Here is a 26,345-nt window from a genome sequence, read left to right as displayed (position 1 = left end):
ATGTGTAAACACTACATTTCAACTCAGTGAAGTGGCAAGACTAAATGAGTGAAGTTGGTGCTCAATTTATGATGGCAGTGAGAAGGAAAAATGCTTTTGTATGATTTCTGAGAGCATTATTACTCCTGTCGCAGTATCTATTAGGTGAATGCAGTCTGAAGCATTCACCAAACAAGCACCCTGTGTTAGGTACAGTGCCCATGCTAAGTGGGTGCATTGTTTAAAAGTTTGACAATACTTTTTTTAAATAACAAGGATTATCTCTGGCTAATTAAAGGTCTGATAGAATCTATGTTTGTACTGTAAGATATTCAGTGGTCATGCTTCACTTTCTCTTCGCTATGTGTGAAGAACATTGAACATAAATTTCAGACTTTTGAGGAACTTCGGAGCTGGATATAATATTGGTGGACAAATGAAATGTGAACAAGTTAGGGCTAACAAGAATGCTTAAATTTCTGCTTTCACCACTTTATGGCAACATTATTTCTGCTTGCAAGCTTAATTTGGGGCTTGCTCCAACTTGCCCAAGTTGGAGCAAGTCCCAACTTGGGCAGTAGGATAAGCAGCAATTCAAGTTTGTACTCTCGAATTATCACTGTTGACAGGTACAGCAGACTCCTGATAATTCAACTCTGGTTAATTCGATCCCGAGTAAAGGTCCCGGCCAGTACCCATGCATTTCTACGGGCCCAAAGTTTAATTATTTTGATCCTAAATTTTATCTTTGCCAGATAATGTGAACTTGACCGGTCATTGCACCTGACCATTAAGCTGACCTCAATAATTACCCTTTAAGCAGCAGTGTCTTTCTTGGTGGAGCTTAGGGGACAGTGAATGTGTTGAACACACATCATCCCTCATCGAAAACAGCTATTCTTGGCATGCCCGAGGAAGATTTTCAAGAATAACGGCAGCTCGCAATGTCTCATTGTGGTATTTTTCCAATTGTAAAGAGCGCCCTTTTTCTTTTTTTCATGAAATTTCGGCCAAGAATAGCCTGCACGGTTCAGCTGGATATAAAGCCAAAACAGTGTTTGCGGCATTAATATGCTTTACTGCATAACATGGCTATATTGTAGCGAAGCTGACTTAAGGAAATTGGCTGCCACTGTACAACACACATTAGACCCTTGCTCATTTTCTTGCTAGAAAATCAGGTGCACATTAGATTTCTACTTTGTTTAAGAACTTTAAGAGGAAGCTTTAGCTCGGGTGCTCATATCTAGATACATGTAAAAGGAGAATTCATTTTTCTCTGCAACCAGTGCACAAAATTTGACAAGGTTTGTTGCATTTAAAAGAAAAACTTAAAACGTAGTGACTGTTGTTTCGAATTTTTGAACTAGGTTATCAATTTTTTATTAAAAATGGGCAAATGTCAAATTTTTATAAAATGAAACTATCAAGTTTACAACTCTGTAACTCGGGCATGAAAAATGACATCACAATTATGTGAATTGCATCTAATAGTACATCTAAAGCGGACAAAATTGATATGTTACAGACGAATCTAAAAAAATTTAGTAATGCAGAAATACAGCCTTTGCAGAACGCTTGTACATAACGTAACGAATTCAGGTAAGATATAAATTGACATCAAATTTGTCTGCTTTGAATGATCTAATGGATACCATTTACAGAACCATGATATTGGTTATTGATGCAAAGCTATTAATTTGTAAACTTCGTGCCTCTATTTTTTTCGAACTTTCGAATTTTTGAAAGTTCTTGTAACGATATTCAGGCCCTAAATGGAAATTCTGCTTCCAACAGTCACTATAATTTACCTTTCTCTCTAAAATTATACAAAAGTCATTAAAATTGGTCCAGGGGTTGTCTCAGAAAAACGTTTCTGCGTTTTGCATGTATTTGAATAGGCGGTGTTGGAGTTGGGAATGAGCTAAAGCTTCCTCTTAATGTGATTTCTATGTTAGTTTTCTACTTTGGATACGTAGAAAGCATGCATGTGTTTAGTTTAGGGGGGATGTTAGAATCGGACAAATACTGCCTAATGAATCAGCAGTGTGTTTTGGCATTATTTCTGCATATTTTTTCATTTGCCCCGCTGTATAACTAGATGAATTTCATGGGTCCCATCAGAGTTGAATTAATGGAAATTGATTGAATTCTACTTCATACATTCTTGTTCACATTTCGTTTGTCCGCAGTGGAAGGTGGCACGTACTGAAAGGCACACTAGTGACAGCTTTGTGAGCATAAAAATAATTGAAAGTAAACCCTGTAAGTTCTGTTATGACTTGAAGGACAAGGCCCATGTTATTGTTGTCACCACTACTCTTTGGCTGGCATAGCTGCCGGGCAGCAACCTTGTCTCTTGGCTTAGGCTTGGCTCTGCAAATATCTGGTTGCTCTCAAAAGCACAGATCAGGCATTGTTCAACCTTGTACCACAGGGTATGTGTGGTGGAACAAGACACGTTTGTAACTAATTACTCATGACCTTGCTGAGTTACAACTTCAATTTCACTTCAGCTTGAGCAGCTCTGTATTTTATTAGCTTCACTCTTTGAACCTATCCATAGCCTTCTGAGGTTCTTTGCGTTGATATGTTGTGGTACTGTCCATTTTTTCTCCATGTAGTGGGTCCAGGAAGCTTTCTGGTGCGACCAAGTGACAACTCGCCTGGGAACTTCTCTCTGTTCTTCCACATTAACAATACCATCCAGAGGTTTCGCATAGAGCGAAAAGGAAACCGTTACGTCATGGGTGGACGAACCTTTGACAGGTAGCATAGCCACACTTTTTACCTTCTTTTATGTCTACCTTATCGTTGCAGTGCATCTCGGCCCATAGCTTGAGAGCCGATAGTTTGAAGCCTTGCCTTTGCCAGCTCACTTGCACATCCGTGAAGGAGAACATTTTCCTTTAATGTAAGTTACGAAAACATGTGGAAGAAGTGGTAGTTAATTTTGGTCTCAACTGTTCTGGGCAGTTTGTATGCGGTAAGAAATCAATACGATAGAAGGTGTTTGTCCTGTTCACATGGTGTTATCTTTAGAAAAGGCTTACGAGTTCATGTTGTGTCACATTGTTGTGACTACCAGTGGATTTAGTTATGACTGCAGATGGTACAACAACATTTAGTGGGGACCACCACAGAGCACTATGATGTACCACTTTGTGGTCTCTTGCTAGGCTCCTGGCGCACAATCTCTAATATTACGACCACTGTGGTTTTGAGCACTCCGAGCCACCATGCATGCAGGGCGCCGTGCCTACTCCGGCCCGGTCCGTGTACTGATGCGCCCTGCCAGTCTCAGCTAGGGGGAAGGTGAGACCACGCACGCAGTGAGGGAGACCCTAGGTGAAGCTCTCCAGAAACAACAAAGAGCATGTATTAAGCTGAGGTTCGATACAACATAAGTTTAATCAACAATTCCGAATCTAAATCTAATTGTGACATAAAGCATGGCCAAATGGACGCCAGTGGCTGCTAACGGTGCACCACGACAGAGAGAACAAAGAACCCAGCAAAGAGAAGCCGCCCATCCTTTGACCAGCGCCTGCCATCGCGCACCCCCACAGTAGAGAAAATGGGAACAGAAAGAAACAGAACAGACGGGGGTATGATCGGAAGACACTGCTGAAGGACATCAAGACAGCAGAAAAGTGTGCCTGCCCTCCGAGGCCGGAACCCCAACAAGCCGAAGTAACCATCAGCCCACAGCGAACAAAGGGGGCCGCAGCCGGCATAGAGAAACACGTACGCACCTTCCGACGCCCCCTATGTGATCTCCTCAGGCCCCATCTTGCGCGCACGTACCTGGAGCGCACTCAAGCAGGGCCCGAATCCCGCCAGAAGGTCGGCCAATGGGTGAAACCCATTCACTTTCCTGTGGGTGAGATGACGGCTGAGTGAGTGTTTTACGGTCTGCTGCAAATCCCGTCTGGGCAGGGAGGAGAGGGACACGGAGCCCCCGGAAACGTAACACAACGGCTCCACACAACCACCGTGAGAGCCCGAAAAACCACATCCCTCCCCCCTTAAATACCCGCTACCAATGATGCAAGGCTGGTGGCTGCGGTTCTGGCAACAACAACAAAAAAAAAGGCACACACACGCACGCACACACACACGCACGCACGCACACAAAGAAATAGTAATTACAATGCGATATCGGAGCTATCCATTGGGAACTAGAACCTAGAATCACAAGCCTCCAAAAAATAAAAGCATCAAAGGAAAGAAACAAGCCGTTAGGATAAATTAAATAAGGAGGTCTGAGGTACACAACAGCAACGAGAAAGTCCACATAAACCCATGCTTTAATGTGAACATGCGCAATAAAAGCATCCACCAAAGAAAAAGTAACAGTAACAATAAAAGACAAATGCTTAGAGGCATAATGACATTCAGACACAAACAAGGGAAAATAACAAAACATTGGCCTATACCATCAAGCAAAACAAAAGAAAGTCACGTAAACACTTCAGAAGATGTATAAAATATGGCCACACGGAAAATCTCCGGGTAGTCGAAAAACCACACCCACATGCCATGTGTGTGACTTCAAGCCACTCAGCAGTGACCGGCAACGGCCTCTGGTGCCGGTGCTTCTGGCAGTGTCTGCTCCATGGTACAGCCATGATCTGCGCCGAGACCGCACAGCCCAATTCGCAGCCTTGCCGTTGCCATGCCTCCATCCAGGTCGACATCACCCGTTGGCACAACGCGGCAGTGAAAACGCACGCGAGACCTTTTTGGAGTGCAAGACACACATACAAATAAATGATAAAATAAAACCAAGCCAAAACATAGCCAAGGAAACACATACACAAAATCAGAACGATGTGGGCTGGGTAAAACATAGAGAAATAAGTCGCCTAACGAAACAATGAACAAAGGAAAACAAGGACAGAGAAGAAGGGAGAGCAGGTTGTCTGATTTCAGCAAAGTCGATCGCTCAGAGCTCTTTGAAGAGAAATGGACGGCTAATCCAAAGCTGTGAATTCGCATAGGCAAGCCTCGTCTAAGTATAAATTGTTGCTCCTTCTGAGTTCAGCCGGACACAGTAAACATGGTCTTCACTAGCACGACGACATAGGACTTCGACACTAGCTGAAAATCCTTCCATGAACACACACTGTCCATCTGCGACACCATGCAAAATTGATTTCTACAACGCGATGTCTATGTAATGAACAGACGCGGAAGGTTTGGTGATAGACGAAAAGTCACTCCACGCCTGGTCAAGTCACTGGGCGAATCGATTTTAAAGAAAACCTTGGCATGCTGATGACTGGCCAATACTGGTCGGAGTGGTGCTAAATAGCGCTTCTTCGACGCTGGGGATTACCACCTTTAACACAACTCTCACATTGCAGGGTTAACGGGTGGAATGCGATCTTCATTGGCTGAGCTCGTTGTGACCCCGCAGAGCGAACCGTCCAGGGGCAACAGCGACGCACACTGTATCTGGCCCTGCACGCACGTTGCAATTCCAGCAACGTTACGGCGCCCATGCAGTATCCGCCATGTTCCGGCGCTATGCCTCCCTGAGGCCGTCGCACAACTATGTACAATTATTTACAAAATGGGTCACTCTGTGGTTTCTTGGGCACTCTTTGGGCTGCTAAAAAAAAGAAAAAGAGAAGAGGAAAAGACGTTTCTAACACCACAGTCGGGTGGCTGGTTTCGTTCCCCCTGCTGGCTCTCCACCCGGGCTGTCCTCCCTGTCATTGCCACGGGGTTGCGGAGGAGCGTCCCCCTTCTGTGCGCACGACGGAGGATGTCTGGGGCGCTTGCTTCTTTGCTGAATGGGCTCGTTTTATGGCCTTTATCTCCGCTTGGCGGTTGCTCTGCCAGTTTCGCCCCTCAACTGATGGTGCAGAAAGCACCACCACTAACTGGTCTGCCTAAATGGGGACTTTCGGCTAAACAGGGCATAATAATAGTGCGTCAACTATTACGGCTTGAGTTTTAGCAAGAAAAGGATGCATCAACTGAAAACTGCCAAGCAGGCCACTGAACTGCGGCAACAATAGCAAAACGTGCATATTTGCCGAATTCACCGACCCTAGGGGCACTGTTCCCGAGCAGTCTGCACAATTAGCAGCCACCCGAGTGGTAATGATGCTTGAGACTCGAGGAAATCCGTCGGACTCACTGAATCGTTGGAACACATAGGAGGATGGAATAGTCAGCCCTCCCGGTACGAATCAGCGGGACCTCCGGCTCTCGCATGATCTCCGCTACCGAGGACGACTGCAGCTCCTCGGTGGCCACTTCACGCCTTTTCTCGTCTGCACTTCACAGCACAGAACATTCAAGTGGATGTCCAATACGCTTACCACTCTACTTTTACTGAGGCAAGGTATGACAGAAAGAGTGAGAGGAAAATTGATCAATTCGGCACACGTGGGAGAGACATGGCTCGGTTAATAAAGTGCATTCGCGGCAACCTTCACCTCATCAATGCAGCAGCTCGGATATTGGGCGACCAGAGGCTGATTAGGCCCTTGGCTCCACGTTGGGCGCCAGTTTGTGGGCTGCTCACAGCGTGCACACTGATATTGTGCGCGCCGGTCGACCACCGTGGGTTCGAGCACTCCGAGCCGCCATGCATACAGGGCGCCGCGTTCGCACCTGCTCGGGCTTGCTCCCTGTGCCGACGCGCCACTCTATGTAATAGGCCCCTGCTCCACCGGCCACACCTAGGGGAAGGTAAGACCGCATGTGCAACAAGAGAGACACTAGGCGAAGCACTCTGTAAAAAAGAAATAACATTTATTAGGCTGGTGTTTGAAACGAACATAAGTTGTAAAAACACGTCCGAATCTAAATCTAAATGCGACATAATACATGGCTAAATGGTCGCCGGTGGTAGCTAACAGCGCACTGTGACAGAGACAACAGAGAACCCAGCAGTAAGGGGCTGCCTATGCTTCAGCCAGCACCTGCCATCGCGTGCCTCACAGCAGAGAAAATGGAAACAAAGAAACGGAAGCACAGATGGGGCCACGATTGGAAGGCACTGCCTCAAGACATCGAGATGACGGAAGAATGTGTGCGCCCGCCGATGCTAGGACCCTGACTAGCCGAAGAAACGATCCGCTGGCAGCGGACAGAGGGGCCACTGCTGGCAGAGAGGGACACATACACACCTTCAGACGCCTCAATGCGCTCTGCCAGGCCCCGTCTTGCACGCGCATACCTGGAGTTCATTTAATCAGGGCCCTAATCCCGCCCAAAATTTGGCCAATGGTGGAAGCGCGTTGCTCTTCTCGTGGGCGGGATGACAGCCGAGTGACAGTGTTTTATGACCCGCTGCCATCCAATCCATGCAGGGAGTAGAGGGACACGGAGCCCTCAGAAACACAATGCAACAGCTCCACACAACCACTGCGAGCGCCCGAAACCCCACAACTTTCAGGCGATATATTAGGCTTATGTTGTGCTGCTAGCAATAGACCTTTCATTGGGCGAGGAGGCAGGGCGAGCAGTGCGCCTTTCCTTCTCTCTGGCTTGTGCGAGCCAGTGGGGCGCTGCTTGAATGTGTTGCTGTCGCAAGCCGCAGAATGATTTGAAGATGGTTTAGCTCGTTCTCCATGAAATTTATGTGATGTCAGTTTATACAAGGGCTTTGGGGAATCACTGTGCACGAAAAAATTCGCAGTTTGCTTGAAAGGCGAAGCACCGATTGCCATAGCAAATTAGAAGATAGCTGTATGAAGTAAGCATAGTAGTTTTATCGGCCATATAAACTTGTAAACATTCGCTTACTAACCCAATTAACAATGATAGATTGTGTAAGCGTGACTCAATGAGAACGTCGAAAGAAACAGACACACAGAGACAGCGCTATCTTCGTGTGTCTGTTTCTTTCTACGTCCTTGTTCAGTCGCGCTTACACATTCTATCATAGATTAAAACAAACTAGCCCGTCAGCGGTTTTAACTAAACTAACCAGCACGGTGTCACGTGCGCACATCTCACTCAATGAGCCCAGAAACTCACTGTGAAAATTCTGCAGTGAGGAATCAAAGCAGCAGCAAGCGAATTGACCATCATGCATGTCTCGCTTCAGTGCAAACAAAACGTCGAAAGCACAGCGTACGCGAAGCTATCAGCACTACGCGCACTCTGCAAACATCGCAGATCACTTTGAAGATGAGGCCCGCACGGGCGCACACTTTAGCTACGTCGCAGGTCGCTTTCAAGACACGAGCGACATCAACGCATCCCTACGGCACGCTTTGCAGGAGCATGGGCCAGTAAGGCAGCAACAGCGGGTAGCCAAGAAGCACAGAGTTGCGGTAACCGGAACTGGACAGTGTTTTGAAACGCACGTTGGTGATGCAGTATGTCACATTACATTTGGAGGAGCACTCGTCGAGGAGGAGACCAGCCGACGAACGGAGCGTAGCAAAGAAAAGAGCGAAATGAGCGAGGGCCACGTTTTTATCATCAAATGCATATAACTTCGCTATTATGGCACCATTTCAAGAATTCTCATGGCTACATGCTCAAATGCTGACTCATGCACAACTGAAACACAACGAACTTTCGACCTCTGGGTGGTTTAGGGGTCCTTTAAGTTGTACATTGAGGCTAGGTTAACTTCGCAAAACCAATGCTACCAGAGTTAAAAGTTCAAGTGACATTAAGTGAACAATGAACAACATAGAATAATGCAGTCAGACACTTAGCAAGCAATATCAGCAAGAAAAATTCTATATTTGCTTCGTTATGTTCGTGTTAACTGCATCAAGGTTCGGCTATGCATTGTGAAAACACAGTTGTGATGTCAGATGCGGGACTCTTTTTATTAGACATTGTTGCTTTCTCTGTAAGGAGGCTTAGGCGGGGAGCAAAGTGGATTTTTCATGGTTATCGTCGCCACTTGCTCTCTTAATTATTTGTTAAATGTGTTTGTCAGGTGCAATGACTTCTAGTGGTTTCCCATATTGCTCCTTCATTGTTTTGATCATACCACTTCTCTTTTTAAAACGTTTCGGTCTACATTGGTTTCAGTCTTGAGGCTGTGGTGAGCCGCTACAAGGTGGAACAAATTGTGGAAGGTCATGTCCTCGGAGACCCTGTGCTGAAGGTGCGTAACTATTCTTGCTGTTGCACTCTCTCTGTATCTTTTCGAAATATTCAATTTTCAGAGTTTGATATGTGATTTGAACATGCAGGTCCTGGGCACATGCAGTAAACTTTCATTAAAGCAAAGGTGTTGGGATAAGAAATTGACTCTTTTATAAGTGTTAGTGTTAGTTTGTGATGAACTTAAGAAGTGACTAACCTGAACACTGTGAACGATGACTTATGGACAATACACTTCATAAGTTGCTGTGGCCGCATCCGCATGAAGCAAGTTTCTATCTTCACATGTAATTTTATTTCCACATTATGCAACACGGCAACTCAAGTAAATGAAGAAATAAAAGATCCGTAAGGGAGTCGTAGTAATACGGGATATACACTATAACAGTTCCGGAACTCGTTAAACATATGTTCGACCAATGCCACATTCAGTGGTGGTGACATGAGTGGCACAATTGTGCTGATGCCCAAGAACAGCTGGCTTGTTTGTTGGTTATCATCATGTGATACAGTTAGTCCAAAGGAGCTAATGCTCTGTGGCAGTGTAGCCTTTGCAGTGCCGTTTGCCTTGGTAGGTTGATCCGAATAAATGCAAAAGGTCTTTGTGTATGCTGCATTGAGTGGTCGGAGGTGAATTTCCTGCTTCATACTTTGTACAGAGCGAAGTCTGGTACTACTGCACTTCAAATACAGTGAAAACTCGTTAAACCATGGTTGGCCAGAGCTCGAAAAAAGTGTGTACTAAACGGTAGTACTGCTTAACCGAAATAGCATGAGATCGCCCACTTACCTGTCAAAAACGGTACTCGGAGAGAGTGTGATGAAAGGGTAAAAACATGCAGTATTTATTCACTTTGCGCGACAAAAGTGTTATTTTTGTTTGATGCTGTGGCAGCCTAGCAGCGACGACAGTGGCCTCAAACTTACTGAAGCTGCTAGCCAGCTTTTCAGCCAGACCCCTCTTCTTGGCAAACACTTGCATGGCAGATTCCTCGTTGGCATTGCATATTATCTGTGCACGGGTGCGGTAGCTCTACAGTAATCGTGGGGTGCTATTCTCGTCGCGACAGTTGCATTCATGAGGCTGACGTAATGCGCAGCTTCTGCCACTGTCGGGCCTGAATCGCCCGTGCTGTCACTTTCCGTGTCGTCCTCATCACTGTCATAAGGTGACACTTCGGCAGCAACAGAGGTACTGATGGCAAACACTCGAACATCGTAGCAGACATCTTTTCGTGGTCGCAGCAGCGGGTACCGACTTTATGCCATGTTCGATAGCACGAACGATACCGAGTTTTTCTTCTCTGCTCAGCACTCGGTGTTTTTTGCTTCGGCATGACGTGAGTCACAGCTTCCACGACGCCACAACACTCTCTGGCATGGCGCCGGAATGATGTTGGTGTGGCTTCACGTGCAAACGCACAGGGCACATAGAGAACAGGGCGCTTGGAGGCCGTTCTGATCTCTGAGACTTGTTGTGCCGGGCGTCCCAGTGGGGACGATGTATAGAGTCAGTATAGTAACAAGGTATATGGGACGATGCACCACCGTAATTGTGCTACAAAAAGTGGGAACGCTATGTGTTAACCGATACGTACGCAATAAATTAGTACGGTTTATGCGGATACAAAATGCATTATGTTCAATGGCCGCCGAGTTGGGGATTGGACTTTACTGCTTTTAAAACGAAACTTCTGTTTAAGCGGGTATGGTTTAACGAGGTTTTACTATAATCTGGTCCAAAATACACACACTGCAGTTAGGGCCATCAAAAACTTTGAATAAAGCAATATTTTAATAGAGTGATTCCGTTACAGTGAGAGTTTGCTGTAGTTGGGTGTGGTAAAAGAATGTACTCCTTTCAAAACAGTACCAGCATGACAAAGATGGAACTCAAAAGGGAGGGGACAAAAAAAAAAAAATGCGCTGAACCTGCAGCTTATCTCATAAGAAGTGCATGCCTTTCTGTGTTTTGTCCGTGTTGCACTGGTTCTGCGGTGGTAAACTTAAATGCTGTTGATGGGCAATGCCATGTCAGTGGTGCGCCGTCGCAGTATTTAGACATAACAACTGGGAAAGCAAATGTAACAAGTGGGAAGCTCATACACATTACTCCCATTGAAACTAAATGGGACCAGCGTTTTAGAGCCTAAGAGCAGAAAAAACTGTAACAGAAGGGAATTTATCAACGATGCTTTAATGTACTATGATCAGCTTGACTTATTTCTTTTTCTTCTGCAAAATGCATCACATATGCATCAACACTATGCCTGTCTTTGTTCTCTCCTGCAACCGGTTATGTTTTTCATTACTTCTTATTTAGATAGCTATCTGTGTAAAATAGATGCCTGCATAATATTGTACGCATGAATTAAATTTGCAATTTGTGCTGCACATTTGTTTCAGGCCCCTTATGAGACCTGTCAATCAAGCCGTGCCGAAGAGCTTCAGCATCGATCACATGACATTTATGCCACCCTACGGGAGAGCCGAGAAACTGGCATAGCAAAGCGTAAAAAGGGAGTTCGAATGCAAGGCTACCTCTCCAAAAAAAGTGAGCACCATTACTGTTCACCTAGTGACCTGGCCTTCTCAATTTTGTGGACTAGTCTTGCTCGTCTGAGCTTTGTGTCCAAATTTTGCCATTCACAAATTGCGTCTCTTGGGTGGGGATCTCGAACTTCTCACTATGAGAACATGATTCTTAGATTGATTTAAGTGGATAATGTGACACATCACATACATTGAATGAGGAATAGATTTATGACTGGTTTTACAAATCCAAACTTTGGATTTAGTGTGGGCGCTTTAATGTGAGCTCTTTATTTGAATAAGAAAACCTGAGCTAGTGCCATTCTAAAGCTTCCTTTAAGCGTTTGAAATTTCTTTACAGTGTTATTCAGCAGATGGTGAGGGGTGATCGAGGGTTTGCGTGTTGTGATGGCTGTTCATGGTGTGTTAGGAGAGCTGGACAGAGCCATTGCACATTCTGTTACTCAAACCAGCTTTTGTGTGTTTACTTTTTCTCTCTCCACAGGTGTGGGCAACAAGAAGTGGAAAAACCTGTACTTTGTTCTCAATGCCAAAGAATTGCAATTGTATTTTTTTGACAACCCCAGGGTGAGTAAGTTCCTAATGGTATTTTTCATCCAATGTAAAATGATCAGATGGCAAATTGTATTGTGTAAAATAAATTTTCTAAATGGGTAATGGGTAGAGACAAGAGCTGTATTGGCAAGAAGACAGGTAGGGTTAGCCGTTTCAACAGAATGTGGAAACGCTGTGTAATGTTCTGTTGTTTTTCTACTGTTTAATTATAACTGTGAAGTCATACAAGCTTTCTCAACTTTCTGTTCTGTTGTACAAGAGAAGGTTTTAACATTAGGAGGTTGAGCAAGGCGTCCATAGAATATGCGTAAAATTAGAGAAACTCCACAAAAATAGCAAGCCCACATGGAAATGCAACATGGGTAGTTGAGAGAAGGTTTTCGTGAGCTTTTGAGAATATTAGAGGCATGACAACATAAATTATATTGGTATGATCACGTTTATTGGTACAGTAAACCCTAATTAACTCTATCTCTAAATTTCTTTAAATGTTGGTTAAATTGAAAATTTTTTTCAGCTGTGGTTGTCAACCCACACTGTTCTCACCCCTCATCTCCAGAAGGCTTTTGTGCCAAACTCCTGATATTTCGAAATCTTGACTTCAAGTATACCAGGCAAAATGCAACGGGGCAGTGTCACCAGTGTCCTTGCAGTCGCTTTTCATCTGGCGGCAGCTCGCTAGCCTAGATCGACGCCATGCCAGAACACGCTCCCCGCTTATATTTCCCCCTTCTTTCTGTCTACTATCACCATTTGCGTGCACTTGCTCGGCTGCTTGCTGCCACTTTAGTGTGGCCTTTTTTCCACTTTATTTAGGATGCTGTCAGTGATGAACAATGTGGTCACAGCTTATTAATTGTGACCTTGAGCAAGATTGGCATTTTTGAGAAGGCGCGATCAGCCCACACACTGTGCCCAAAAGAAGCCAGCATGTGATCCCACAGCATTTCAGTGATATCACGGCTTGATAAGCATGCTTGCTTCATACTCATGCAACAATGAGGCATAAATGCCATGCCACTCATGGACGTGTGCTAAAAGCATGACATTTGTGTTCTGCAGTTTAGGTTTTTGAAGTGAAATTATCTGGAATGCATTATGATGCAGAAAGCAGCAGCGTCAGCTTTTTGGATGTCTGGAACCAGTTGTGCTTGAATGACTGGCTTCAAATATTGTATTAGGTTTGATTGTCCTGATTTTGTGCAAGCACACACTCTCTTTGCACTGTGCCAGTAATGCTGTTGTTCATAGACATCGACATGTCCGGTGCTCATGCAAGCCAAAGTGACCGAAAATATAACTGGAGGCATTTTGGAAAGGCTCCATGGAATCGATGCATGGCCTGCGCGCTTCTACTGTATTTACTCGCATAATGATCGCACTCGCGTAATGATCGCACCCCTGAATTTTGTCGTCAAAATTTGTTTTTGTTTTTCTTTCCCGTGTAATGATCGCACCCCGAACTTGTCGCAGCGATATGTCGTGCGCCAAGCCTAGCTAATGATGACCGCACTTACCATCTGTCGAATGCTGTCAAATGCTATGTGAACGACTCTTGAAGACATACCAAACGGTCTGCACACACCAAACATTCTTAAGCAGATGCCCCATTTCATTACTTTCATCACTTTCATGAAAAAAAAGCTACAACCAAGCTTGCCTTGGCTTTATTACTTGTAGGCTTCATAATGGTTTTGGCCAACAACAACAAAAAAGGCTCCTTTCGATTCTTCTCGTCTGCACTCATGGGCACGCAACAAATCGCGAGCGGCAACTATAGTGGCCACGTTTACACTGATACGTTAGAAGTGTACCCTATTCATACACCAATGCTTGTAAACAGCTAAGATATTTGCCCACCCTTAGCAGAAACGTGCTGTATTAGGATAGTAGCGAAGACAAATGCCGCAGTTTCCGCAGCATGCCCGCCATGTGTTTCTGTGTTACTGGCAGCTACACACGCCCATCTTTGTTTCTATCCCCTCATAGTAGACATGGCTACGTTATTGTTGCAAACTTGCCAATGTTAACAATATTATTCATTACTGATATGGAATGAACTGTTTCAGTGCGCATAATGTACTCACGAGAAGAAAAAAGATCGGATTTGGTGTGTTTGGCATAGCTCCGCCGGCCGCCATATTTGTTTTGGTGTCCAGCATTGTTAAAGCGGCAGCCGCCTGTTTGTTGACGTGTTGTTAGTTAGTTAGTTTGGGTTTAGTGGCACAAAGGCAACTAAGGCCATGCTGCGCCAGTCACAAGACAAAATAAAACGGAACGTTCGGGCAGGTAAACCTGCATTACATTATAGTTGGTGTAAATAACCAGTTTTTTCTAAAAAGTCGGAAGAGGTTAGGAAATGGCACTAGGGGGTCATCTGCTAGTAATAGGGCAGGGTGTAATGGAATGTGCAATTTATACAGGCTGTGTAAAAACCTCCGTCTCAGTGTATTGATGTGTGGACATGTTATTAAGATGTGCATGACTGTAAGAGCTTCATTACATTTTTCGCAAGTTGGCGGGTTTTCTTTTCGGAGAAGGAATTGTTGACGTGTTGTTATTCCGCAGCTAACGCGGGATGAAAAAAAAAAATTCTGGCCGAAATTTAACCCGCGTAATTATCGCACCCCTGAATCTGCGTCAATTTTTTTGACAGAAAAGTGTGATCATTATGTGAATAAATACGGTATTTTCATGATTTCGCTGGTCTCAAAACTCCGCTTTCCTCGAAAACTTTTTAGGTTTTTACAGCTTCGAGTTAATGGCGTCTTACTCTATTTTATATACTTGTTTATCTTTATTGGGCGACCACGTTTCACCGCTTAACAAATGTTATTGCACAGCGCAGGACTCGCCTGCATGTAACGGAAGTTTCTGGAATGTTATTGATGGTTTCATCTGCTGTCTGTGACCGAACCTTGTGTAATCTGACTGCACGTGTGCACGACGCAAATAATGTAGAACTTTGCGGAAGACACGCGGGTCCCAGTGATTACTCTGGAACATTCGACGGCTGATGCATAAAAGCCGACACGCTTGACCCGCTGATCAGATTTTGACGATCGCCGACTGTGTTCGCCGCTGTCGCCGTTCTTTCAGTGTAGCCTGCTTTTGTGGGCACAGGTTTGCCCAATAAAAGTTAGTTTCGTCTTTCACAGTATTGCTACTGTGTTCTTTATACGTCACTGCCACGTGACAATATATATTGTGCAATTTGCTCAATGTTTTTGCAACTGGCCTTTGGAAAATTTTAGTTGTTGAACACAGCTGCCTTTCACACTTTGGGAAAGCCTCAGTGGTGCCTCAAGTCATTCTACATGCTCAAAGTAAATTTTATCATTTTTATTGCAGCGAACAAAGCCCAAGGGTTTGATTGATCTCAGTTATTCCTACTTGTACATGGTTCATGACAGTCTTTTAGAAAGGTATGAATTCTCTTTTCTGAGCCTGTGCCATTCCCTTTGTTATTCCACACTCCCTGTATTTTGATGTATCCTTGTAGATTTCAGGTGCTGCTTATTCTTTATTTCTCTTTTTGCAATGTGGTGCATGTTCCTGAAGTATTCGAATCAATTTTGCTTTGGTAATGAAAGGGCACAGGCATTGCTGTGTGGTAATAATTGATATCATTTGGTGTAGCAGTAGTGCTGATAATGTGTTGTGCAGCAGTTAATAATAATCTCTCATATGAAAAAAAGTGCAACTTTGGCTAGTTGATTATCTATATGTCACAGCATGTGGTATTTAAACACTGAAAACAAAATTGGTGCCCTGCACCTACTCTTGTCTTTTGACTGTTGTTTTACACATTTGTGTTGGTTTTTAACATGGCTGCTTTAGAAGAGAACCATTGCCGTATTAAAAGTTCTGGTATGCCTACTACAGTTCATATAAGTTTGGCTCAAGTGCCAAAATGATGATGCGGTGGGCTAACTAATAAATTGAAATTTTTAAATACAACAAAGATTTGGAGGCTATGCTCAGTAATGTATTAATATCAATCCATTTATACAGTAGAACCAGTTAAATGGCACTTCAAAGAACCGGAGAAATATGTTGCAATTAACAGAAGTTTCCTTTACTAAGATGGATGTGCAGAAGTGCAATGCTATTCATCGCACGCTGTCTTAACACTGTTAGACATGTTAAGAATAAAGAAATGAATGTAGCAGCTAGTTTGTCCTGTAGTTTCAGTGTTCTAGGCAACTTGTAGTTTAAGAGGAAGATTTAGCTCGGGTGCTCCCATCTAAATACATGTAAAAGAAGAATTGGTTTTTCTCGGCAACCACTGCATCAAATTTGGCGGGATTTGTTGCATTTAAAAGAAAAACTTTAAATCTAGTTACTTTTGGTTTCGAATTTCCGATTCAGGTTGTAAATTTTTTACTAAAGATTGGCAAGAATAGCAAATTTTCAAAAACGAAACTATCAACTCTGTAATTCCGCAATAAAAAATGATACCACAATTTTGTCAATTGCATCTAATAGTACATCTAAAGTGTACAAAATTAATATGTCACACATGAATCTAAAAAATTTAGTAATATGGAAATACAGCTTTTGCTGAACTCTTGTATACAACACAATGAATTCACGTTAGATGTAAGTTGACATATCAAATTTGTCCGCTTTCAATGATCTAATGGATACCGTTTACAGAACCGCGCTATCTGTTTTTGATGCAGAGCTATTAACTTGTTAACTTCGTGCTTCTATCTTTTTCAAACTTTTTAATTTTCGAAGCTTTTTTAACAAAATTCAGGCCCTAAATCGAAATCCCACTGCCAACAGTCACTATAATTTAACTTTCTCTCTTAAATGCAACAAATTTCATTAAAATCTGTCCAGCGGTTATCTCAGAAAAGCGTTTTTGCGTTTTACGTGTATTTGAATAGGCCACGTCAGAGTAGGACCCGAGCTAAAGCTTCCTCTTAACTAATCTTCACTAGTTTTGATTTAGAGGAGGCACTGGCGATGTATCAAAGCAAAAATGTCACTTTTACTGCTCCATTCAGTGGCTGAGTTAGCACGAGGTAAGGTTGGTGTGAAGTCCAAATTATTGAACGACGTATTGCAAGGTGTCCGAAATTACAATCGTTCTTATTTTGGCCATCTATGGAGCCAGTGGCAGTGCCACCAAGCTGTCTGGACTACACCTGATATGCATTTAATATTTATCAAATGTTTGCTTGCTTGAGCCTTTGCCACTACTTTTTAATTATGTCTTTTCTTTTGGGGGGTGGGGGGTAAAAGACAGGTGTCACAAAATAAAAATAAAGTATGTGGCTTTTCATAAAAGGGCCTTAAACTACGTTATTTTGAAATGGAGAAAGGCATTTGAAGTTAAAATAGGCTATTTCAGAAACATTTTGCCGCAAAAGGTACTTCAATGCGTTCAGCAGAAGTGAAGTTATTCCTAATGAAACACAGCCTCCACTGTGCTCCCATTCCTTCTTCAATGCCTTGCACTGCGAAGGCTATGGCAGAGTCAGGTGCGCCCACAATGCTCCACCTTCTAAATGTCACTGTGGCACGCAGTTAAAATTTTATTTTGTATGTAGATGCCACTACTTCAGATTTTGGTGCCTAAGGCGTGCAAAACGTAAGCCAAATGCCTTTGTCCTCAGCGAGCCGCAGTGCGCTTAGCCAGTGGATATGTGGCGGTACGCCGCAGCAGCCGCAGTATCTACTCTACATAGCAGACTACAGCTACCAATGGCAGCTGCATATGGGAATCTGCTTTATTATGAAATAAAGCATCCGGAAGAGAATGAGGAGCAGGCTTCCATTGAAAAGAAAGCGTTTGAGAGAAAGGTGACCTTGCACTCTGCTTGCGAGATCCATGCACTGTGTACGACTGCAAAACTTGGCTAAGATGTTCACAGCAGCGTATGCTACCCATGAACTGTATTATTTCACCAAGCCCGAAGGGTGGTTCAGGGCCCCTTTAAAAGAAAATAATAATTTAGGATTGTTTCATTTACTGAGAATTGCAAAAATTTTGGTTCCAGTTAAATAGAGCTTCTTTGCATCATCCAAATACAAAACCAATAATGTACAGTTGAATGCCTTTATAGCAAAGTGCTTGTAGCCTCTAAAACAATTCATTATACAGGTCACTTTGTTGTAAAGATCTTGCGATGCACAGGTCACAGTGGAACCAGGACAGAATTATTCATTCGTTATACAGGTCATTTCGTTGTAGAAGGCACTCGACTGTTGAGGCTGTTCCATTCAAGCGATTTCCGTTTACTGAGATTCTGCTGTATATTAAATTGCAGTGATATTCATTCAATGTAATAATTTGGTAGTGACCACACTCGGCTAATCACAGTGACATTTGAAAACCTTTGTGTGTAAGCTTAGTCCTTTTCTTTTTTTCCAGGCCTAACTGCTTTCAGATTGTTGAGAGGGCACTCCCTTGTATCAGCACTGTGTATTATCTCTGTGCCAGTACCTCTGATTTGGTTCGGGTAAGTGCACACTTTGGAAAAGGTTAACAAGACAAAAAATGTTGTTATTTGGATTGCCTGAACGCATGGCCACAGCAGTAGCCTCATATTAAAGAGCATCGCACAGGACATATATTTCCGTTACGAGAGATATGTTATGGTTGCGTGACCCTTGTGTGCTTGTGTGAGTTGCTGGAGAGAAATCCATGGTCTGCACTTAGGCACTACATTTGATGTTTGAGATTTTCTCTGTGTGTGAACAATATCAGTCGGCGACTGTCGGCGACTGTATTTACTTTCCGCACACGAACTGAAGACACAAAGAAGGATGATGTGCAAGTGTTTGGTGCGGACTGCATGCTACTGACACGCGGCCAGAGCAAAAGACTTCTTTGTTGCCTAGGCTACCCCCATGCGCCCGCTGAGCCAGAATGCGGCCTCTGCATTAATTTTTTTCTCAATTCCTTTTTCGTTTGCTTGCTCAGTGTCTCCTCCTCCTCGATCACCCTTGCCGCTCTCTCCCAACACCTCCTAGATAACGCAAGGCCTGTGCACTTCAATCTGTGACGTCATGCTACCTTGCCCAACTGCCATAGAATCTAATGGGGATGCTCCCGAGTGAATTTGCTCCCACAGTGAATTTGACTTCACCGCTTGTTGTGTATCCTCCATTCTGGAGCTGAGCACAAGGTCGCGGGATCGAATCCCGGCCACGGCGGCCACATTTCGATGGGGGCGAAATGCGAAAACACCCGTGTACTTAGATTTAGGTGCACGTTAAAGAACCCCAGGTGGTCGAAATTTCCGGAGTCCTCCACTACGGCGTGCCTCATAATCAGAAAGTGGTTTTGGCACGTAAAACCCCATAATTTAATTTTTAATTTTTTCCATTCTGGAGCCAAAGCAACCCCGCGCTGGGGACCGCCGACAATGTGGCGAGGAGGACTCCCCCACCTAAAACGGCACTGCTGAGGTCGCTGTGGCAGAAGCACCGGACACTTGACACCCCTCAAACTGCAGGCAAATTGCTGGCGGGCGCGGTCTACGAACAGCGACCGGCGGCGCGGTGGTGCCTTTCAGGTTTGGAGTGGGTTGCTTGCACGTGCGGGGTGCAAGAAAGCCTGCTTGGCACAGTGTATTGTGAGTTCTCTCTACTCTCTCCCCTTTCCCATACCTTCTAGTAAAAAATAAATGAGTCTTCTTGATGCGCTCGAAGCGAACGGACGTCTGTCATTTTGCCATAAGTTAAATGTTCTCCGTCTCTTATTCCACAGCACCGCTTTCATTGCGCCGGGCTTGACAGGGGAAATTTCGGTCCAAGTAGCATGACATCGTAAAGCAGAGTGCACAGGTCTGTCATTTAGGAGGCATTGTTTCTCCTCGATTGGCACACCTCGTTAAGAAGTGTGCTCACTGCCTCGCTTGTCTGTGGAATTTTCTGGCAACAGCATTATAACTGGCATATTTTCTCTTGGGACACAAATATAAGTAGTACGTGTATAGATCGAGTTCTGTGGGAGGGTTAACAGGAGGTTCAAAATACCGCATTACATCCAGTTCTGCACTATAAGCATTTACGTTGTCAGTGGTCTGAGGTGTATATGTAATGTCATGCATTCATCATTTATGCCATTGTTTTCTAAAACTTCCACATAAACTTTAACTTCAAGAAGTTTGTAGGAAGGCTCAGTGTCCATCGAGAAACTCAAGTGCCCCTGGAACAGGCCCTCACAGACTTTTGCAAGTTGCCGAAAAGGAAGAACTTCCTTGTTTAAACTGCTCTCAATGTTTCAAAACTCCATTACAAGCTAGCCCCAACTAGTCCAAGCTGCAACCCTTCTATGCTCTCCGCAATTCCAAGGAAACTTCTTAGCAACCAGAATGTGCAAAAAGTAACAAAAAGATCTGAGCGTCAGGCTACTTGTTTGTTTGCTTCTAAACATTCATACTTTTCTTGTATTGCGGCTACATTGTGTTATCTCAGGAGCCGTCAGTAAACAGGGATCGGTATCTCGTCAAAAACAAACAGAACCCTGCAAAACACTTAACATATGTACAAATAATGGGTCTGCACACCCATCAAAGTACATACAAAAGGTAGTTAGATCCAACATCATGATTTGCGATAAGTGCATGCATTCAAGTATGTAGAAATTGCAACTGGCATTTGATTTTGCTGACTGTGGAAAACTATTTTGCTCACAGCTTCCAGTATACATGTACAGGCACGGTGCACGGTAATGGCAGCGCAAGGGCAGTTAGTTTTCGTTCATCAAACAGAGGCTACAGTGTCCCCAGCTTCGGTGGTGTTATAGTCCAAACTTTTATTTCTTACCGTAACCAGAATGAAACGAAAGGAGGTTAACCGAGGGGCCCGATTTTTATTAATCATATCATGAGAAGCCAACAAAGAAAGACACCGAGGAAGACACAGGGGAAATTTTTGTACTTAATAATTCAATTAAAGAAATGATAAATTAATGGCAATGAAAGTGGATGAAAAAACAACTTGCCATAGGTGGGGAACGATCCCAAGTCTTTGCATTACGCGTGCGGTGCTCTAACCAATTCAGCTACCGCGGTGCAGTTTCCTCATCCACTTTCTTGGGTATTTATGTGTTACTACTAGAACTAAACTTGGGAGTGTTAGCCAGCGCCACCACTCACAAACCTTGGCGGTGCATGTGGAACAACCTTTCTGCCACAGGCTTCATGAGTATGTGATCTTTCTGGGTGAAGGCAACTGGTGAATAAACCTGCACATGCTACCTGAAAAGTAGAGCAGTCCTGGGTAAGGCCCTGCTTACCAACGAAAGTGGTGATATACTTTCAAAAGTACACTGTGCGCTAATGGGTTAATAGCCTCGTAGTTAATTTGGGATCAAAAAGGCCTTATAATTGTATCAAGGTTCACTGAACTTGCAAGCAATAATCATAAATTTCATATTCAGTTTTGTTAGCACTATACTAGATTCATCCTCCCAATAACATACATTTAGCAGCAGTAGAACCCTCTCTTAGTAGGCCCATCACAACAGTTAAATTCTTCCTGTGCTATAACCTTTCACTATCAGTGGATACTCTAAAAAATCTTGCTTCATCCAACAAGGTTCCTTGAACCGTGAATGAGAGGTCTATTGATCCATCAGCAAGCACCATGAACATAGAAACTGCTCTGAAATTTTTTTACACTAATGCACTTTAATCGCTCTTTGACCAATTTAATCGTCTAGCCAACGACACTATATTTAGAACTTACTGTTAAGTGGTGTTTACTTGATATTGTAAGAATGCACAAAAATACACAGACACACACTACAGAAGAAAGAAAAGGAGTGCCTGTCCGCTTTTCTTTCTTTCCGTTACAGTGTGGGTGTTTTCATGCATTCTTACAATGTCAAGATGCAGCAGTTGGAGGCCAATTAAGCATGCGAAGCATTAACTTTAGCTATCAGCGGCAACTGAGCTGAAAGCTTTAGTTGTGGCTTGTGGCTGCCATTGCAGTTGAAGTCATTGTCTCTTCTCATAGACGGTGGCATCTTGGTTTGTAGTTTGTTTAAATTTATGTAGAGTGGATGGGCATGTTCTCAAGGTACCAGACTAGAGTCGGCAACAGTGAGACCTCATTGTTGCAGCCCCGCAGGGGCGTCTGCGCAAGCAGGCGTTTGGTGCGTTGCGACACCACGTACCCGAGCACACGAGGGTTGGACCCTCCCGCGTGTAGCCGTGCGCGGCTTAGCCGTGTCTGGGGAAAAGGGGATCCTGGGGGTTGAGCCGATGCTGGGTGTCGGGACCTTTAAGGCCCCCCGGCGGAGGCAACACACCTCTTCGGCCTCTGCTTCGCATAGACGGCACCTTCAGGCTGACCCACCTGGAGGACATCGGCAGTCGCCTTTTCCTGTCTCTCCCTCCTCGAATCTTCGTCTTTATCTCTCACTTTTTGACCTTTCCTGTCTCCTTCTCTCTTCTTTTTACTTCCTTTCTCCTGGCGGCAAGGGTTAACCCTGTGTGGCTATCCAACCTTGGGTACACCATATTCGGTTATAGTGACGGCGTACGACTGGCGTCGTGCAGACTTGCATGCAAGCTCTGCCGCGTCCCCTCGTTGGGCTCCGTGGTGGGCGGTCGGCGCTGTTGCCGAATTTTTATACATCTTCATGGAAACTTCCTTCCCTAAACTCCCTGATCGCCCTCACAAACGAGGGCGCACCGAAGATCCCTTTCAGTTTTTCGGACGACAAGTCCAGAACTTTCCAAGATATCATGTTATCCACTCAGAAAACCCAGACAAACTAGTGCGTAACATTTCACCGTTCCTTGTTTCGAAGTCCTTAACTGAAGTTTTTGGAACAGGATATAAGGCGTCGAGAATGACAAGTGGTGATCTTCTCTTGGAGCTCCACGATAAGAAGCAGTACGAGAAACTGCCGAAACTTGTCTCATTTGGGGAGACCCAAATAACTGTTACTCCGCACCGAACCATGAACACCACCCGCGGCGTTGTCTCAGACGATGGCATGCTAGAGCTCACTGAAGCTGAACTCTTGGAGGGCTTCAGTGAACAGAATGTCATAAATGTTAAGCGAATTAAGATCAGGCGAGACGGCAAAGAGATCAATACGAAACACCTGATACTCACTTTCGGTTCAAGTGTCCTCCCCGAGTCCGTCGAGGCCGGTTACATCAAACTTCGTGTTAGGCCATACGTGCCCAATCCTCTCAGATGCTTTAAGTGCCAAAGGTTCGGCCACAGTTCACAGAACTGTCGAGGCCGGCTGACATGTGCCAAGTGTAGTGACACTGAACATTCCTCCGAAACATGCCAGAAGACTCCACACTGTGTCAACTGTGATGGCGAGCACGCCGCATACTCGCGTGCCTGCCCGTCCTGGAAAAGAGAAAAAGAGATTGTGACAATCAAAGTCAAAGAAAACATATCTTTCAAGGAGGCACGTAGGCGGGTGTCATACCAGTCTAAGAGTAGCTTTGCCGATGTGGCGCGTAAGGGGGCAGCGTCACAACGGCCTCCAGCGGCTGTCCGACCCACAGGCAGTGAGTCGGCAGTTACGCCACCTGCCCCCGCGGCGGTTGCAGCTAGCGCTGCTCCGCCTACCCAGCAGACGGGGCCATCGACCCCGAAGGTGGACGCAGCCGAGGCTGCGCCAGCCTCCGAGGCCCCTTCCAGCGCTGACAAAGGCCAGCGCAGCCAAATCCCTCTGGGAGCCCCATCGACCTCCGGGCTGGTGGGCGCAGGGGTCTTGCCCTCCAAGGCGGGACTCCCTCTGAAAACTTCCCGCTCGCAAGAGCACGTGTCCGGCGCCTCACAAGAGGCAATGGACACCACACCTATCCTCAAGGCGCACCAGGCGCCTAAGGAGCGTCGAGAATCACTCGAACGCTTCAAAAAGAACAAAACACCTATTACAGGGCCTCGAAAGGGCTCCGTAATCTAAGGCATCTTTCCGTTTCCGTACACACAGCACTAATTTACATCAAATATGGATACCCAAATCATACAATGGAACGTCAGAGGTCTCCTTAGAAACCTTGATGATGTGCAAGAGATTATACACAAACACAATCCAAAAGTGCTGTGTCTACAGGAAACACACCTAAAAACACAACACACAAACTTTCTCCGACAGCATGTTACTTTTCGCAAAGATCGCGATGACGCAATCGCATCATCGGGAGGTGTTGCAATTGTAATCCAAAAGAGCATAGCATGTCAACATTTACAGCTACGAACGGCCCTTGAAGCAGTGGCGGTTCGAATAGTTTTGCTAAACAAACTTATCACTATTTGCTCGATTTATATACCCCCACACAACAAACTAAGCAAACATGAATTTCAGTCATTAATAGATGAATTGCCAGAACCCTATGTTGTTCTTGGCAATTTCAATGCACACAGCACCTTGTGGGGAGACTCTCGTATCGATGCGCGAGGGCGTCTCGTTGAACAGTTCCTTTACTCTTCTGGAGCGTGCCTTCTAAATAAGAAAGAACCCACATATTACTCTCTTGCGAACAGAACCTTTTCGTCAATAGATCTTAGTATAGTTTCCGCCTCTTTACTGCTCGAACTCGAATGGGAAGTTACGAGCAATCCTTACGGGAGCGATCACTTCCCCGTATTGCTAAGAACATCTAAAGAAAATGAATTTCCCCCACAAGCTCCTAGGTGGAAGATTGATACAGCAGACTGGGAGAAATTCCGAACTCTCAGTAATATTTCATGGGATGAGATGTCCTCGTTAGGAATTGATGCTGCCGTGGAATACTTTACAGCCTTCATAATAGATGCCGCAACTAAATGTATATCACAAGTAAATGGCTTGGCATGCAAACGGCGTGTCCCGTGGTGGAACGAGGACTGTAGGATCGCTCGTAAGAAACAGAACAAAGCGTGGGGGTTGCTACGCGCCTCTCCCACTGCGGAGAATCTGTTTAACTTTAAGAAAGTGAAATCGCAAGGCAGGCGAACACGCCGACAGGCTAGAAGAGAGAGTTGGCAGACGTTTTTATCCGGTATCAACTCGTATACAGATGAGGCCAAAGTCTGGAACCGGGTTAATAGGATAAAAGGGCGACAAACATATTCACTTCCTTTGGTAAACACACAAGGTGAAACACTAAAAGATCAGGCAGATTCACTTGGGGAACACTTCGAGAGCGTGTCGAGTTCAAACCATTATTCGCAATCATTCTTGAAATACAAACAAATAGAAGAATGTAAGCCCATAATACGAAAATCCAGGCAGAATGAACCTTATAACCGGCCTTTCAATATTGCTGAGTTGAGAGCTGCCTTGACCACATGCAGGGGCTCTGCGCCGGGACCAGATAGGGTCATGTACGAAATGATCAGAAACTTACACGATGAAACCAAACTTACACTACTCACGCTTTTCAACGCTATTTGGGCTGCGGGAAACCTCCCATCCACATGGAAAGAAGCGATTGTGGTCCCTGTTCTTAAACAGGGCAAGGACCCTTCCTTGGCGGCAAGTTACCGTCCGATAGCTCTTACAAATTGTCTTTGTAAGCTTTTTGAAAAAATGGTTAACCGCAGACTTGTACATTACCTTGAACTCAACAATATCCTCGATCCCTTTCAGTGTGGCTTCAGAGAAGGGCGGTCCACAACCGATCACCTTGTGCGCATTGAGGGAAACATTCGCGACGCCTTTCTACATAAACAATATTTCCTATCCGTATTCCTCGATATGGAGAAGGCGTACGACACTACGTGGCGCTATGGAATATTGAGAGACTTGTCGGGAATTGGCATCCGTGGCAATATGCTCGTCCTAATAGAAAGCTATTTGTCCAACCGTACATTTCGCGTGAAAGTCGGCAATGTATTGTCGCGACCTTTTATACAGGAAACTGGTGTACCTCAAGGAGGTGTACTTAGCTGCACGCTCTTCATCGTGAAAATGAACACCCTTCGTGCCTCGTTACCGCCAGCCATTCTTTATTCTGTTTACGTAGACGACATACAGATAGGATTCAAATCCTGCAACCTTACAGTATGTGAGAGGCAAGTTCAACAGGGCTTGAACAAAGTGTCCAAATGGGCAGAAGAAAACGGATTTAAAGTCAACCCCAACAAAAGTTCTTGTGTGCTTTTCACAAGAAAGAGAGGGCTCATTGCAGAACCCAGTATCGAAATGTATGGTCAGCGAATTCCTATGAACAAAGAACACA

At 44.7% G+C, this 26,345-nt stretch overlaps 1 protein-coding gene across 2 annotated transcripts in view; it reads left to right on the top strand.

Annotated features, from left to right (window-relative positions):
* The window catches only part of vap (RAS p21 protein activator vap), a 72,252-nt gene that overhangs the window by 3,996 nt on the left and 41,911 nt on the right, over nt 1–26,345 (top strand). For both annotated transcript variants that reach the window (XM_050189595.3, XM_055077295.2), the window contains exons 7-12: nt 2,604–2,748; nt 8,998–9,073; nt 11,479–11,626; nt 12,110–12,192; nt 15,532–15,605; nt 18,566–18,653. In XM_050189595.3, coding sequence (XP_050045552.1) covers nt 2,604–2,748; nt 8,998–9,073; nt 11,479–11,626; nt 12,110–12,192; nt 15,532–15,605; nt 18,566–18,653 — 614 coding nt within the window. The remainder of the gene's footprint in view (nt 1–2,603; nt 2,749–8,997; nt 9,074–11,478; nt 11,627–12,109; nt 12,193–15,531; nt 15,606–18,565; nt 18,654–26,345) is intronic.

This window comes from Dermacentor andersoni, chromosome 2, assembly GCF_023375885.2.
Source record: "Dermacentor andersoni chromosome 2, qqDerAnde1_hic_scaffold, whole genome shotgun sequence".
In the NCBI taxonomy this organism is placed as follows: domain Eukaryota; kingdom Metazoa; phylum Arthropoda; class Arachnida; order Ixodida; family Ixodidae; genus Dermacentor; species Dermacentor andersoni.
Note: the sequence above shows the minus strand (reverse complement) of the source record. Positions and strands in the feature narration are given on the sequence as shown.